At 39.7% G+C, this 17,416-nt stretch overlaps 1 protein-coding gene across 9 annotated transcripts in view; it reads left to right on the top strand.

Moving 5' to 3' along the window:
• Positions 1 to 17,416, top strand: part of SYNCRIP (synaptotagmin binding cytoplasmic RNA interacting protein) — a 35,500-nt gene that overhangs the window by 10,103 nt on the left and 7,981 nt on the right. For 7 of the 9 annotated variants that reach the window (XM_017892968.1, XM_017892965.1, XM_017892967.1 and 4 more), the window contains 4 exons: positions 9,720 to 9,855; positions 11,151 to 11,356; positions 14,402 to 14,551; positions 14,879 to 15,000. In XM_017892968.1, the coding sequence (XP_017748457.1) occupies positions 9,720 to 9,855; positions 11,151 to 11,356; positions 14,402 to 14,551; positions 14,879 to 15,000 (614 nt within the window). The remainder of the gene's footprint in view (positions 1 to 9,719; positions 9,856 to 11,150; positions 11,357 to 14,401; positions 14,552 to 14,878; positions 15,001 to 17,416) is intronic. The other 2 variants (XM_017892970.1, XM_017892966.1) reach the window with 1 other exon arrangement.

Genomic DNA, 17,416 nt, shown 5'->3' with positions numbered 1-17,416 from the left:
CATAATTGTTTGGTACTACCTGATTAATAGGAGACTTTGCATTTTGTTGCCTTTTAAAAGATACTTCTGGCAGGGTGTGGTTGCTCACATCTATAGTCCCAGCACTTTGGGAGGCTGAGGTGGAAGGATTGATTGAAACCAACCTGGGAAACATAGACCCCCATCTGTACCAAAAAGGTAACAGATTAGCCAGGCATGGTGGCGTGCACCTGTGGTCCCAGGAGGTCAAGGCTGCAATGACCTGTGATCATGCCACCGCACTCCAGCCTGGGCAACAGCGACCCTGTCTCAAAAAAACCAAAAAGGGGAAAAAATATATTTCCAATGGTATACAGCCACTAGGATATATTGGTCATATCATCATTTGCTTTTTTTTTTGACTTTTCAGTACATTTTTTTGGAATGGAGTCTCCCTCTGTTGCCCAGGCTGGAGTGCAGTGGTGTGATCTTGATTCACTGCAACCTCTGCGTCCTGGGTTCAAGTGATTCTCCTGCCTCAGCCCCCTGAGTAGCTGGGATTACAGGTGTGCGCCACCATGCCTGGCTAATTTTTGTATCTTAAGTAGAGATGGGGTTTCACCATGTTGGCCGGGCCGGTCTCAAACTCCTGACCTCAGCCTCGGCCTCCCAAAGTGCTGGGAGTACAGGTGTGAGCCACCACACCCAGCCTACTTTTAAGTAAATGGTTTGTTTATTTATTTATTTATTTATTAGAGACAGAGTCTCACTCTGTTGCCCAGGCTGGAGTGCAATGGCACGATCTTGGCTCACTGCAAGCTCCGTCTCCCAGGTTCACACCATTCTCATGCCTCAGCCTCCTGAGTAGCTGGGAGTGCAGGCACCCACCACCATGCCCAGCTAATTTGTTTTGCTTTTTTTTTTTTTAGTAGAGATGGGACTTCACCCTGTAATCCAGGATGGTCTTGATCTCCTGACCTCGTGATCCACCCGCCTCGACCTCCCAAAGTGCTGGGATTACAGGCATGAGCCAGTGTGCCCAGCCTTAAGTCAATTGTTTTAATTATTATTATTATTTTTGGAGACTGGGTGTCACTCTGTTGCCCTTGCTGGGGTGCATTATGATGATCAAAGCTCACTAACCTTGAACTCCTGGGCTTACGTGATCTTCCTGCCTCAGCTTCCTGAGCAGCTAGGACTATGAGGGCACCACCATGCTAGGTTAAATTTTAAACTTGTAGAGGTGTTGTCTCACTATGTTGTCCAGGCTAATCTTGTACTCTTGGCCTCAAGCAGTCTTCCTGCCTTGGCTTCCCAAATTGCTGGGATTATAGGCGTGAGCCGCTGTGCCTGGCCATTGTCTCCTTTTTTTAAAAGGATGCTTTACTGTGGGTAGGATCTGGTGGATTTGCTTTAGCACAACAAAAAACTAGATTTTAGAGAAAGTGAAGTAATTGAAACATTGTAGAGAAAATATAAATCCCAAGTTGTTTTGGATACACTTTGTATTCATTTGTGGATGTGAATACCCCTTTCCTAAGTATATTCTTCAAGGGCGCATACTTTGGGAACTCTCTCTACTGTGTTATGTTTTGAGAGATTCTACTTGTTACAATTCTGTCCAAAGTGAATTTTTAATTGAAGTGCCATTCTAGTTATATATAACTAAATGCTGGGAAAGTGCCTCGTGCCTCCTTTGCATTATTTATAGATCAGACAAGATTGAAGCACCTCTGTCTGGAGGAATATCTTAGGTTGAGATAGTTTTAGGTATTTGGCATTTTTTTTTAATACTGATACAGCAATGATTAGTTTCTCTAGGTTAAATAGTATTGTAGACTTGATATTTGTATGTGGACTTACAAAAATGGGTTAATTGATGTTAACAGTTGAAGAAGCATGAAGTTAATTAAAAGCAACTGAGAGTTTCTTAAATGACCCTGATTCTAGCCAACATCTACCTTTATTTTGAGGAATGAAAAAAAATCCATTTGCAAATGATGATAATCTAGCTAGGGAAGCAAGATCTAAACTTGTGAAAAGGTGATTAATAGCTACTACTTGAGTGCTTGTTAAGGGTCAGGAGCTTTGCTAGATGCTATATTATTACCTTTAAATTGTGCCTCAACAACCTTTTCTGCCAGGTTGTGGAAATAGACTTGCCTGAACATCCCAGCCCTAGTTTGATGCTGCATTTCTTTAACTGAGGTCCCTATTGTTAGACATAACAATTTAAGGCAACTCTACAACTTATGTCACCTGGTAGCCTGATAACTTTAAATTATGCAGTGGTTTAGGTAGTGTTAAAGAGTTAAGGAAGTAGGTTCCATCTGTTGCCAAAATATTTTGGCATCTGACACTTTCTATCATCTTCACTGCTACTACCCTAAGTCTAAGGCACCATTTGTACCACTCAGACTACTGAAGAAACCTAGCTAGTCTCACTGCCTTCTGTTGCCCTTTATATTTGGCAACATGGATTAGATTACAGCATTCCTATGCTGAAAAATGACTTACAGACAAGACCCTATTCAGACAAGTTCCTTCTTCTTTTCCCCACTCTTCCTTTTAATTACCCTTTTAGTATACTAAAGTAGTCTTTTTTGTCTTTGAAATAAGCCATGGCTTTTTTTTTTTTTTTTTTTTTTTTTTTTTGAAGACAGAGTCACACTCTGTCACCCAGGCTGGAGGGCAGTGGTGCGATCACAGCTCACTGCAACCTCTGCCTCCTGGGTTCAAGCAGTTCTGCCTCAGCCACCGAGTCACTGGGATTACAGGTGTGCACCACCATGCCTGGGTAATTTTTGTATTTTTAGTAGAAACGGGGTTTTGCCATGTTGGCCACATCAGTCTCGAACTCCTGAGCTCAACAGATTTGCCCACCTCAGCCTCCCAAATTACTGGGATTACAGGCGTGAGCCACCGTGCCCAGCCAAGCCATGGCCGTTATCGTTCTAAGGCTGCCTTCTGCTGTTCTGCTTTTTGTAGGGGTTGAAAGCAGCCCGTTTATGACTGATGCTTTCTTTTCAGGTAAGGTGACATTGAGCACCTTACCACCAGTTGCCCCCATGACAGTGTTCTAAGAATGGTAAACTAGATTTTGCTTGGATGAGCTTGTAATTATTTTTTAACTTTGTAAATTATTTACATGTCTTTTCCCATTAGAATGTATATATTTTTTCTCTCTCCCTAACATTTCTCTCTCCCTAACTGTGCCCCAGTATATAGTAGGTGCTCGATAAATAACCTGACTAGCTGACCACTGCTCTCTTATATTCCTGTGTAACTCATGGACCATTTGCTGCTTTAATAGTCTCCATTTACAATTCTGTGCTTCTAGCTGCCCTATGATTAGGGTGAATTAATAGGTGATGATGCTTTCTTCCCTTACCCACCTAGGGGATGTTTGGAAATAGACATGTTGATTTAAAGACCATGGAGAAGGGCAGGCAGGTGTGTTTGTGTATTTTTGTGGTATGTTGCTGGAATTGGAGCCCAAGGGTAGTGATGCTGCAATTCAATGACAATCTTAAATAATGGAAATATCCTGATGAAATACTAATAATGTCTGTGTACAAACATTGGAATAGATGAAATCTGTTTGCACATAACAAGTTATTTTATTTTTTATTTTTGAGACAGAGTCTCGCTTTGTCGCCTAGGCTGGAGTGCGGCAGTGGCACAATCTCGGCTCACTGCAAGCTCCGCCTCTCAGGTTTATGCCCTTCTCCTGCCTCAGTCTCCTGAGTAGCTGGGACCACAGGTGCCCGGCTAATTTTTTTGTATTTTTAGTAGAGACGGGGTTTCACCATGTTAGCCAGTATGGTCTTGATCTCCTGACCTTGTGATCCGCCTGTCTTGGCCTCCCAAAGTGCTGGGATTACAGGTGTGAGCCACCGTGCCCAGCCCACAAGTTATTATTTTGATAGCTCTGATGGTTTTAGTCACCAGATTGGTTGTGTATACAGTCATGATGTGTGTACAACCCTTTTTTTTTTTTTTTTTTTTTTGAGACAAATCCTCACTCTGTCACCAAGGCTGGAGCGCAATGGCGCTGTCTCAGCTCACTGCAACCTCTGCCTCCTGGGTTCAAGAGATTCTCCTGCCTCCGCCTCCTGAGTAGCTGGGACTACAGGAGCCGCCACCATGCCTGGCTAATTTTGTTTTGTTTTGATACGGAATCTCGCCCTGTTGCCCAGTCTGGAGTGCAGGTGAGCGCCACCACGCCCAGCTGATTTTTGTATTTTTAGTAGAGATGGGGTTTCACCATATTGGCCAGGCTGGTCTCCCAACTCCTGACCTTGTGATACGCCCACCTCGGCCTCCCAAAATACTGGGATTACAGGCATGAGCCACTACACCTGGCCCTTTTTTTTTTTTTGTATTTTTAGTATGTTGACTAGGCTGGTCTCAAACTCCCAACCTCCAGTGATCCATTTGACTCGGCCTCATGTACAGCCATTTTGATGAATGTAGTTGACAAGATAGGTTCAGAGATATTGTAATAATAATTTAGCAAATAGTGTGTTTAGCATGAAAACTTTTTCTGCAGATAGACAGGTTCTTAGAGAGTTTATAGAACATGAAAGACTACTGTTAACAGTGGAAGCAAATGGTGCAAAGGGTAAAGGAAGGATGAAGGGAGACTGGGTTAGGTTGTTGGAGAAGGCTTTGCAATAAAGAGGTTTGAGCAGCACAGTGAAGAGAAAAGGTGGATCTAGTTGAGGCAGTGTTTTGTGGAAATAAAATTTGTAATAAAGTCAGTGCCAGCAGTTAGTTCATACTAAGCTGCATAGCACCCCTCACCCCCTTTTTGAGCCCTGGTGTGGGTGGCATGATGTAAATGGCTGAATAATGAAGATTATTTGAGTAAAGAGAACAAAGACCAGGAGGAGGGTGGCAGCAAGAGAAAGGAGAAAGGTGGGAGATTTTGGAAAGAGAAAGGCTATAGTGGTATGCTGTAGGTTTTATTCTAGTTTTTATCAACAATTGAAAGTGTAATTGGACTGTTTATGATATGTTTGGTAACTTGAATCTGCATGCAGTGATTAATGCCTTGGAATGATGGTCAGGATCTGAAAAAATTTTGATAGCTTGAAAAAGAAACTTTGTATCTATCAAGATGGAATTGACTAAAGTCAAGTATTTACACTAGTTTAACAAGTAAGCTGTGATGTCAGTAACGTGTGGTTGCCAAACAAGCTAGGGTAACAGACCATATGTAAGAGTGGTATGGTGTCTAGAAGTGGAAAATTAGTAATAAGCTCCAGTTTATTCTAGACTCCTGTTTCAGTCTCCACTTACAATATTTTGTTAGAGTGTCAGTCTATAGTGACACTTGTCAGTATTTCTTGGAGGTATCAGAGAAGCAATGATTAGCCAAGCATAGGGAACAACTGAGTCACGTGCATGTGTGCCAGGTATATGAAATGCTGTCATTTGGGGGAAATAAATAGGTTTATTTAAGGAAGTAGATTTTGGCTCATTGTGAAGAAGGCTTTATAATTAAGAAATCTTTAGGCTGGGTATGGTGGATCATGCCTGTAATATCAGCACTTTGGGAGGCTGAGGCGGGCGGGTCACCCGAGGTCAGGCGTTCGAGACCAGCCTGGCCAATGTTGTGAAACCCTGTCTGTACTGAAAATACAAAAATTAGCAGGGTGTGGTGGCGCACGCCTGTGGTCCCAACTATTAGGGAGGCTGAGGCAGGAGAATCACTTGAACCAGGGAGGTGAAGGCCGCAGTGAGCTGAAATCGCATCACTGCCCTCCATCCTGGGTGTCAGAGCGAGACTCAGTCTCAAAAAAAAAAAAACAATCTTTAATGTGGATGGCTTTGGAGGTAGTGGCTTTGCTGAGAAGAAGAGTTAGGACTAAGCAGCCTCTTCTGGATCAGATTCCAAATTTGACATTGCTGAATTTCTGAGCATTTGGTGACTACGAAGGAAGGACTTAAAAGTGACTTAAAATTTTGAGCCTTGATGACAGGGATGTTCCAGACTGTACTACTGTTTTGGTGTTCTTAAAAACTGAAGCCTCATATTGATTCATGATCATAATTAATCTTCATTTTCTGTTTGCTTAATCTCGCTGTGGTATTGAGCTTGAAAGCTAGATTTTTACAACTAACTAAAGATCCAGGGCCAACCTTTCTAGAGTAGGAAAGATGAGACTTTTTTTTTTTTTCTGTGCTCGTGTTTTTATACCACTGTAGTGACCTGATACATTTACCTCTTGAATTAGGGTTTACTAGTATTAAATTAGAATCTCTTACTCACATTTGTTTTTTGTTTTGCCCGCTTCACCATCTAACTCACCGTTACCCATCTTGCTGGGATAAGTGGTTTTTTTTGTTTTGTTTTGTTTTAGGTGATAGAGTGTCATTAGTGTAAGAAAGGTTAAGCAATTCAAGTATATGTACAAAAAAAGCATGCAGAATCCATAGATGGGGCGTTGCTTTAGGAAGTGTTAATTTCTAGGTCCTACTTCTGTTATAGTTGGACAGTATACCCATAGAGTCTCCTTACTTTGTTCGTTTAATGACTTACTTTCATTGGAGAGCCAGTTTACTCTTTGTGTTACCTATAATAGTATAATTGTTGCAAGTTTTTTTTTTTTTTTTTTTTTGTAGAGACGGAGTCTTGCTCTGTCGCCCAGGCTGGAGTGCTGTGGCACAATCTCCTGCCGCCCAGGTTCAAGCGATTCTCCTGCCTCAGCCTCCCGAGTAGCTGGGATATAGGTGCCGGCCACCACTCCCGGCTAATTTCTTTTGTATTTTGGTAGAGACGGGGTTTCACTGTGTTGCCCAGGCTGATCTTGAACTCCTGAGCTTGGGCAGTTCGCCTGTCTCGGCCTCCCAAAAGTGCTAGGAGTACAGGCATGAGCCACGGTGCCCGGCCCAAGTTTTTTTAATTGAAAAAGTGTGGGTAGGGAGGAATCAGCAGTTTATTTTATAAATCCTGCTAAATCTTTGTTATTTATGTTGTTCAGAGACCATATCCATCCTTTGTACTTTCTATCTACCATGCCTTGGCTAACTTGATTAGCATCAGGGCTAGTGATGATGGGTAGGAAAGAAAAAAATGGTCTTTCTGTAGATAATAATGGAAACGGTCATTAATAATTTGAAGCAACATTGTTAATGTTGATGGTTAATGGAAGTGTTGCCTTGCCTGTGTTACAGATTAGCTGTCTTCTCTATATTTCTTTGATTGTTGCCTTGATGGAATGTTTCCATTATCTGTTGTTTTGCCTTTGCCTCCTAGATTTCTTACAAGGATTTTGGTTCCTCTTAATGGTGTATTTTCTTGGTAGAACTAAGAATTCAAGTTTTTGTTGGAAGTTTTGTAGTATTAGGTATTTTCTTATAGTTAATAGCTCCTGTTTTTAGAACATTTGGAAAATACCAGTTCCCCCCTCATTATACCCAAATCCGTCATCCCCAGAATTACTCCTGTTTTCGCCTTTACACACTTGGTATTTCTTTCCACCTTTTTCTGATATTTTAATTGTTTTTGTTAATTACTAGAATTAGTGATTGGATGACCAATTTGAAAACCCCTGATTTGTCACTAAGGCCAGCTGCTTGATGTTAAATTATAAGGATCTAGGGAATGTACATATTTTAAAGTAATTTATTGTGTTCTTAGTTTAATTTTATTTGTAAAATAAGGCATTATAATCTCCTTGTCCATAATTCTATGCAATGGTGGATTCAGCCATAGCTCTGCTACATTCAGGTAACATATTTCGGCGGTTAAAAGATTATTAGTCTGATGGAAGAGAAAGACATAAATGCTATGTGAGAAAACAAAGTATATGGCAGGAATTTTCAACCTCAGCACTGCTGATCTTTTAGACTAGATAATTTTTTGTGACAGCCTGTCTTCTGAGTTGTACGATGTTTATCAGCCTCCTTCTGTCTACCCACTAGATACCAGCAGCAAGTCCCCGCATCTTTCCAAGTTGTGACAATCAAGAATGTCAGATGACTTCTGGGGGGCAAAATCACTTCTGTTAAGAACTGTTGGTCTATGTTAACGTGGAGGAATATTTTGTTGACCCTTTTAGGATTTATGGATTGAAGTATTGGGTGGTTGAACTCAATTTACAAATACCCAGAGGAGTTTGTGTGGTTAAAAGTTTCAGGGAAGGAAGGCAGTATCTTCAGAGCCATAGGAGTATAAAAACTGCAGGTGGCCTGGCATGGTGGGTCACACCTGTAATCCCAGCACTTTGGGAGGCCGACGCGGGTGGATCACAAGATCAGGAGTTCAGAGACCAGCCTGGCCAACATGGTAAAACCCTGTCTCTACTAAAAATACAAAAAATAGCTGGGTGTGGTGGCAAGTGCCTGTAATCCCAGCTATACTCGGGAGGCAGAGGGAGGAGAATTGCTTGAACCCAGAAGGCAGAGGTTGCAGTGATCCAAGATAGTGCCACTGCACTGCAGCCTGGGCGGCAGAGCAAGACTCTGTCTCGGGAAACATACACACAAAAAAACCCCACGTTTAAAAGTTGATATAAAAAGGTATTTGAGAGAGAAAGGAGAAGTAACAGGAGTCATCCTTCTAATTTTTTTAACTTTGTGCCTCTGGCATAAATGCAGAGAAATAGAGATAAAACCTGGGATCAGGATGGCCACGCACTTGAATAGCCTGTACAGAATAGTGGGGTAGAAAGCAACACATTTTTCTGAACTAGAGGTATGGTATTTGAACCTTACTAAATTTTGATTATCTGGAGATGGAGAAAGGGACAGGGAGGACTCAACTTTCTGAATTACATGTTTTCTTCTGTTATACCTGCTGTACCTAGCAAGAATGGGCATAATAGAAGAATGGTTTCTTTTGCTATAAGGTGTTTCTATAAAGTTTTATGGAAATTGATGTTGGTTTGTGTAGCTCCACATGTAGAATAGATTTTGAGGTTAGGTGTGGTAGGATTAATCAATAATTTTTGCCGCTGCTACCACCATTATTAGTAACATAAATTTTGAGGTGGTAATTTTAACCCGTATAATCCACTTTTCTAGATTACTTGGATACTTTTGAACTTGGGTTTGTGACTAATACTAATTGGTTGATTTGTCACTTTGACACATTGCTGTTTGCCTCTGCTTTATGGTAATCTGGGATATGGTTACTTGAAAATTAAATTCACTTTTTACTGTCATTTTAAAATTGTTTCTATATACTTTTGCTGTGACCAATCTACTTTTCTTTCTCCTTCATAACTTTGTTATATGCATAATGAAAATGAAATGGGGAAAAGTACAGTTGGATTCAGATATAAAGCTGTCTTTTAGACTTAAATATTTGAAGCCCGAAATTTCTTATTGCAACTTTTGATAAGAGGAAGGGAAGATGGAAAAATAGATTTAGGTGCTGGTTAACAGAAAGGCAGAGATCTTGCTGATCTTGGGATCAGTTTTTCTTGTGTGAGAGTAACTGGTTGACGGGATGAATTTAAGTAAATGTTAAGTTTTTGAGGAACTGGCACTTTTTGAATTTAAATAAGGTGCTGCAGATCTTATTTCTGATTAATCAAAGGATTTAATAACCTTTTATTTGCATTAAATTGGTTCATAAACTTGTCCAGTGGGTCTTGTTAATATAATCTGTTTCTCATAATTCCCTTGTATGGGAATTAAGGTAAACTAGTTTTTAAAGGATGATTTGCTCTTGTGTATCTTTTATAATAAACTCTTCTAGTTGTATATTATAAGTAATTTAAAACATGATGCACTTTTTATCTTTTCAGTATAATAATCATGAAATTCGTTCTGGAAAACACATTGGTGTCTGCATCTCAGTTGCCAACAATAGGCTTTTTGTGGGCTCTATTCCTAAGAGTAAAACCAAGGAACAGATTCTTGAAGAATTTAGCAAAGTAACAGGTAAGTTGGATTTATTTGGAATGAGGTGCAGCTTTTAATAATGAAGATAATAGCATATTTCTGTCAGTTAGGCATTGTTCTAAATACAGTTATTGACTCATCAAATCCTCACTACAACTTTATGAAGTGTAGGTAACCCATTTTTAAGATTAGAAAAACAGGCATTCAGGGGATTTTGGCAATAACTCGCCAAACGTTATACAAGTTAGTAGGGAATACAGCTAGGATTTGAATTCATTCTGTAAAATCATTGTTCTTTCCATGTTTTGGAAGATTGTATTTCTTTGTGTGTTCTTTCTCTAGGTGTTAGTTGATGTTCTTAGTAGAACTGTGTGAATAATGATTGATTTTCTTCAAATTACAGGAATAATAAGTATTGCCATAGCAGAGTTGTTTTTTTGAGACAGTCTTGCTTTGTCGCCCAGGCTGGAGTGTGGCAGTGTGATCTAGGCTCCCTGAAGCCTCTACCTCCCAGGTTCAAGCAATTCTCCTGCCTAAGCCTCCTGAGTAGCTGGGATTACAGGCGCGCACCACCACACCTGGCTGATTTTTGTATTTTTTGTAGAGGTGGGGGTTTCACCATACTGGCCAGGCTGGTCTTGAACTCCTGACCTCCAGTGATCTGCTCACCTTGGCCTCCCAGAGTGTTGGGATTACAGGTGTGAGCCACCGCACCTGGCCCATAAACAGAGTTTATATACTGTCAACATGATAAAAATTTTTTTGAACTGTAAAATGTCTTTTATAACAACTTATACATGACAGGTTGCTTTTATTAGAAAATATTTCGGTCTGCCAGCAGTGTCTAACAAATTATCAGCCTCTTATCAACCTTCAGGACATTGGAAATTTTTATGCAGTACTTATAACTTATATTTTATTTGAAATAAAGCCATTGATATCTAAGACCAAAAAAGTGCCATTAAAAAGAATTTTAGTGTTTGCATAATAAGAAAAATAGCCATGTTTGATCTATACTGTCATTTTCTAACAACAGTTATATGAAGATACTTTATCGGCCCCTCTGATCTAATTAGTGAAAGCAAAAACGGTCCTTAGGTCTAATTAAAAGAACAAATGTTCTTTTCTGGAGATTTCTGTGTTGAAAAAATTGGAAACAGATTAGGAAAATAATCTGGAGCTAGTTTTTGATAGTCTTTTATAAAGATGTCTCGTGAAGAAAAGAGATGACTTTTCATTTTGATATTTAAGTAGTATATTAGATAAATCCTTTGATCCACTTATATTTGCTAGTTATTTTGTCTAATTTCCCTGGAATGGTTGCTTACTTGCAGAGGGTCTTACAGACGTCATTTTATACCACCAACCGGATGACAAGAAAAAAAACAGAGGCTTTTGCTTTCTTGAATATGAAGATCACAAAACAGCTGCCCAGGCAAGGCGTAGGTTAATGAGTGGTAAAGTCAAGGTCTGGGGTAATGTTGGAACTGTTGAATGGGCTGATCCTATAGAAGATCCTGATCCTGAGGTTATGGCAAAGGTAATGATAGTCAAGTTAAAAATCTTTTTTGAGGGATTAACGGGAGAAGTGCCGGGGGGTTGGAGGAAACATAAAATGAATTGTATACATTTTTTTATTTTTTGAGACAGTCTCTCTCTTGTTTCCCAGGCTGGAGTGCCATGGTGCCATCTTGGTTCACTGCAACCTCTGCCTCCCGGGTTCAAGTGATTCTCCTGCCTCCCAAGTAGCTGGGATTACAGGCGCCCAGCACCATACCTGGCTAATTTTTGTTATTTTTAGTAGAGCTGGGGTTTCACCATGTTGGTCAGGCTGGCCTCGAACTCCTGAGCTTGGGATCCACCCACCTCAGCCTCCCAAAGTGCTGGGGTTGCAGGTGTGAGGCTGCTGTGCCTGGCCCTGTACACATTTTTTTAAACCATATTTTTAGAGTTGGGAGAAATGTTCTTTACTAAGGAACTAGGCAGTGCACACTGGAAATACCATGTGCCTACAAAGTGAAAACAGAAATTGATTCGTGGATACTTAGCCATAATTGTATAGCCATCACAATCTTACAATGAAGTAGCCTACATGCTGTAGACAGTTCACTTCCATTTTGTGTGTTTTTTAAGAGAAATTTGAGTTTTTGAGAATGGCACCATTAGTTTACATGGTTTTGGGGTTAAAAGTCTTACTCCTAAAAATAGTAAATTATACTGGCCCCAGCAGAGCTACTTGCAGTTACATTTAGCCATTGTTAGGTACCCTGGTTTCAGCAGTCAGTGGAGACATTCTATGAGAATAAACATGCCTTGAGTCAACACTTTATTACACATTAGTGCAGTAATTTGCAGTTATTGGTTCTGTCCTTTGTCCTCTTTTTTTCTTTTTTGGTAAGTGACAGGGTCTAGGTCTCTGGCCCAGGGCTAGAATTCAGGGGCATGATCATAGCTCACTGTAGCCCCAGGCTCAAGAGATCTTCTCACCTCAGCCTCCCGAGTAGCTGGAACTACAGGTGTGTACCAACATACCTAGCTAATTTAAAAAAAAAAACTTTTGTAGAGACAGTCTCCCTGTGCTGCCCAGGCCGGTCTTAAGAACTCTTAGCCTGAAGCAGTCCTGCTTCCCAAAATGCTGGGATTACAGGCATGAGCCACCATGCCCCAGTTACCCTTTGTCTTTTAAGAATTCCCCCTTTATTTCTTAGAGGTTAGGTGTCAGATACCACTGGTTCAGTTAAATTGAGTGTAATGTGAACTGCCAGGGAACTATAAATATTATTGAAGGATAAGTGTTCTTAGAGAAAAGAAAATAGTTAGGATTCTTTTTTCCTTTGGCCTGTGAAGTCTCACTGGGTTAGCACTTTAGATTAACACATTCAGATGGCATTCAAGTATTTTAGGAGGAAGTGATAATGTTAGTGAAAAGATTAAATTTTGTAATTGTGCTTTGAGAAGCTGTCAGGATTGAGAGAACAGTTTATCTTATTTTGAACATTTCTTCCCCCTTTAAGATTTCAAAAGCAAGTTCTAATTAGTTTTGATCACTTGTGTTAAGTGCTAAACATTCCATCGCTCTCTTGGGGGCATGATATTTACTTTGTTAGGAAAAGATTATCTTTTTTAAATTGCAAAATGGTTAATTAGTAATTATTACTGATGTAGCCTGTAGTCTACATTTTTTTTCGTAGACTTCATTAGAGCAGTTTTAGTTTTAGGTTTATAGCAGAAAGCACAGAATTGCCATATGATTTCTGCCCGCTACACAGGCACAGCCGTCCTCACTGCTAGTATCCTGCACTGGAATAGTATATTTGTTAAAATTGATGGACATAGATAGATCACCCAAAGTCTATAGTGTATATGAGGTCTCACTCTAGATGTATGTTCTGTGGGTTTGGAGAAATGTATAACCGTGTTTCCATCATAGTATTATACAGAATAGTTTCACTGCCCTAAAATTCCTCTCTCCTGTGCTTAGTCATCCCTCCCCATTCAACCACTGTCAGTCACTGTCTCCATAGTTTTGCCTTCTCAGAATGTTATATAGTTGGACCATACATTATGTAACCTTCACATTGTCTTCTTTCTCTTAGTAATACATATTTAAAGTTCTTCTATGTCATTTTGTGGCTTTTTACTTACTTCTTTATAATGGTTATAATATTCCTTCTGTACGTGCCACAATTGTCCATTCTCCCACTTAAAGACATCTTGGTTTCTTCCAATTTTTGGGGAAAATTTTTTTTTTTCTCTTTTGAGACAGAGTCTCGCTCTGTCACCCAGGCTGGAGTGCAGTGGCACCATCTCGGCTTACTGCAACTTCTGCCTCCTGGGTTAAAGCATTTCTTATGCTTCAGCCTCCCGAATAGCTGGAACTATAGGCGCGTGCCTTCGCACCCAACTAATTTTTGTATTTTTGTAGAGACAGGGTTTCATTATGTTGGCCAGGCTGGTCTTGAGCTCCTGACCTCAGGTGATCCACCCGCCTCAGCCTCCCAAACTGCTGGGATTACAGGCAGGAGCCACTGCGTCTGGCAGATTTTTGGCAATTACAAATAAAGCTTCCTGTAAACATCCCTGTGTAAGTTTTTGTGTGCATGTAAGTTTTCAACTCTGGGTAAATAAGGAGCAGGATTGCTGGGTCATATGAAAGTGTGTGTTTAGTTTTGTAAGAAATCGCCAAATTGTCTTTCAAAAGGGCTATATACCATTTTGCATTCCCACCAGCAGTGAATGAGAGTTTCTGTTGCTCTGCATTCTTACCTGCATTTATAGTGTGTTGGATTTTGGCCTTACTAATAGTTTCAACTTGTAGTTCCCGAATGACAGATTATATTGAGCATCTTCATGAGATTCTTTGCTATCTGTGTATCTTTTTTTGCAAAGCATCTATTTCAGGTCTTTCAACATGATCTAGCAATTCTCCTTGATATTTACCCAAGGAGTTGAAAACTTTTTTTTTTTTGTATTCTGACGTTCTTCTAATGGATTGTGATATAAGTTAACTTTGTAGGGTGGGGTGGTGGTATCTTAGAAATTGAACTCTTTGGAAATAATACGGGGTTTTTTTTCTTCCCCCTAGGTAAAAGTGCTGTTTGTACGCAACCTTGCCAATACTGTAACAGAAGAGATTTTAGAAAAGGCATTTAGTCAGTTTGGGAAACTGGAACGAGTGAAGAAGTTAAAAGATTATGCATTTATTCATTTTGATGAACGAGATGGTGCTGTCAAGGTAAATATGGTGGAATTATAGGCATCTAAATCAGACTAACAACTTCTAGTCATCTTAGAATCTCAAAATAGTTTTACAAATTGGAGGAAACTTGGATGTCCATGGAATCCACTCAGACTAAAACCTTTTGGTTTTAGTGAGCTTGGCAGTTTTCTAAGTAAAAATGAAAAATAGTTGAAGATCTGCATCTTTATATAAAATTATCTGACTGTCTCCATGGGGCTTTCTGTTGTCCTTCCCACATTAATGATAAATTATTTTCTAGCTTTAAATGAATCATAATTGTCTGGAAGTCCTATTTTTATATTGACTATTTAATTTTTTAAGGCTATGGAAGAAATGAATGGCAAAGACTTGGAGGGAGAAAATATTGAAATTGTTTTTGCCAAGCCACCAGATCAGAAAAGGAAAGAAAGAAAAGCTCAGAGGCAAGCAGCAAAAAATCAAATGTGAGTGAAATTTGTATACTTAAAAATTGTATAAATTTTAATATTGATACACTAATTGGAAAATAACAGGTGTTGATCAGACTTGTTAAACAAATGCATAACATCCCTTTAAAGAAGACTTGAACGCTTTGAGTCATAGGGAAACACCAATGATCTAAAGAAGTATTTATTGAACTCTTACTATTGACCATATTTGTGAAAATAATCAGAATTGTAAATAAGTGGAATTTTGGTAAATTGGCAAAATGAAAAATCTGTGTAGCATTTTTTTGTTTTGTTTTGGGAGACAGAGTCTCGTTTTGTCACTAAGGCTAGAGTGCAGTGGCCCTCTTTCAGCACACTACAACCTCCCCCTCCTGGGTTCAAGGGATTCTCCTGCCTCAGCCTCCTGAGTAGCTGGGTTACAGGCATGCGCCACCATGCCTGGTAATTTTTGTATTTTTTTTAGTAGAGGTTGCGTTTCGTCATGTTGGCCAGGCTGGTCTCGAACTCCTGACCTCAGGTGATCTGCCCGCCTCTGCCTCCCAAAGTGCTGGGATTACTGAGCCACGATGCCTGGCCTATCTAGCATATTTTCTACGTATTTTATAGAATGTTCTCTTGAAAATGTCTTAAATATTAGCTGTCCAAGTATCTTCATATGTTTGGTTAAAGGGTAGAGACTTTTTTCTCTGAGAGGTAGGAAATACTAAATCTCTATTCATGATAGACTGTTTCTTCACCATTAGTGCCCATTGCCACCCCAAAAATTTCATGTGCCATGGATGGATTTTGAAAATGGAATGAGTATTAAAATTACAACAGTGTGATAAGAAAACAAGTAGGTGTGCAATGAGTTATACTAATTAGGGAGACCTTTTTAGAGAATCTGTAAATAGGTATCTGCGTAAGACTGAAGGAAACTTAGTTGGGTAAGAACTGAAGTTAGCTCCTAAAAAGTTAGTTATTGATTTCCTAGAAGAGGGGTCATTGTTGTTGAATGTGAGAACAGTAATCACTGTTAATACTATTCAAGGTTAATTTTCTGTTGATTGCCCTGTTTGGGATTCAAAAGGAAAGGATGCTTCTACATATTTCTGTTATTTCTTAATCAGGGAATTGATCAATTTCTAGTTTCTGCAGTTAATTGTGCAGTTGGACAAGTTGGCAAGCTCTGAGCCTCAATTTCTTCAATTCTAAAACGAGATCAGACTTAATTATGTAATAGCTCTTGTACTGTGATTATCCAAGTGACCCATGCTTGTTCTGGCACCAAAGAAAATATACTTTGTAGGTTTGATGATAGTGTAAAAGAAGGAAGACTACAAAAGAGTTAGTTTTAATGCTCCATATTGCAAACTCCTGGATATACTAAAGGCAGTGTGAAATAACTTCTTTATATTTCTTTCAGAAGACGATATATGGTTAATTTATTAAAGTAGCAGAATGTAAGTACAGGAGGTTATATTAGATAATGTGATTAGAGCAGTTAAATTTGTTACTTGATAGAGGGTGATGCTAAATAGAAGGTGGAGGATGTCAATATTTGAAAAGGAGTACAAATAAAAGGGATGATTGCCTGTTACTTTTGTACTTTAACTTGCTACAGTCTTTTTTTTTTAAAGTTTAAGCACATATTCCTACATAATTCTCATTGTATTCCAATGAGTTAGGTACTGTCTCCCTTACTTTGAAATGAGGAAACTGAGGCTCAGAAGTCAACTTGCTTGAGGTCATTCACATAGTAAGTAGTGGAGTTGGATTTGAATTAAGGTAGTCTAGTCTCCCATAATTTTCACTCTTAACCACTCTACCAGGATTTCTCATCTCGGTCCTACTAACATTTTGGGCTGGATAATTCTTGGTCTTGGGGCTGTCCTGTGCATTGTAGGACTTGTAGCACCATCCTTGGCCTCTTCCTGCTAGATGCCAGTAGGACCCCCTTTCTCAGTTATGACACTCTAAGATGTCCCTCTGGAAAGAGGTGGTGGCAAAATTATCCCTGGTAAGAACTATTTAGAAACAGAAAAGGATGATGTTTCAATCATTTCCTTAAAACAGTAAGCCAGCAGAGCACATAAAAGGTCTAAGGACCTAGTGAACCAGAATAACATTTTTATGTGAGTCAGTTGGAACAGGGGCCTTTATTAATTCAGGATAAAATAAGGCCAGGTGTGGTGACTCACGCCTGTAATCCCACCACTTTGGGAGGCCGAGGTGGGCGAATCAGTCAAGGTCAGGAGTTTGAGACCAGCCTGGCCAACATGGTAAAACCCGGTCTCTACTAAAAATAAAATTTGGCCAAGTATGGTGGCACATGCCTATAGTCCAGCTACTTGGGAGGCTGTGGCAGGAGAATCACTTGAACCTAGGAGGTGGAGGTTGCAATGAGCTGAGATTGTACCACTGCACTCCAGCCTGGGTGACAGAGCAAGAG

The sequence above is a fragment of the Rhinopithecus bieti genome, unplaced genomic scaffold (assembly GCF_001698545.2).
Source record: "Rhinopithecus bieti isolate Rb0 unplaced genomic scaffold, ASM169854v2 scaffold_23199, whole genome shotgun sequence".
NCBI classification, from domain to species: Eukaryota; Metazoa; Chordata; class Mammalia; order Primates; family Cercopithecidae; genus Rhinopithecus; species Rhinopithecus bieti.
Note: the sequence above shows the minus strand (reverse complement) of the source record. Positions and strands in the feature narration are given on the sequence as shown.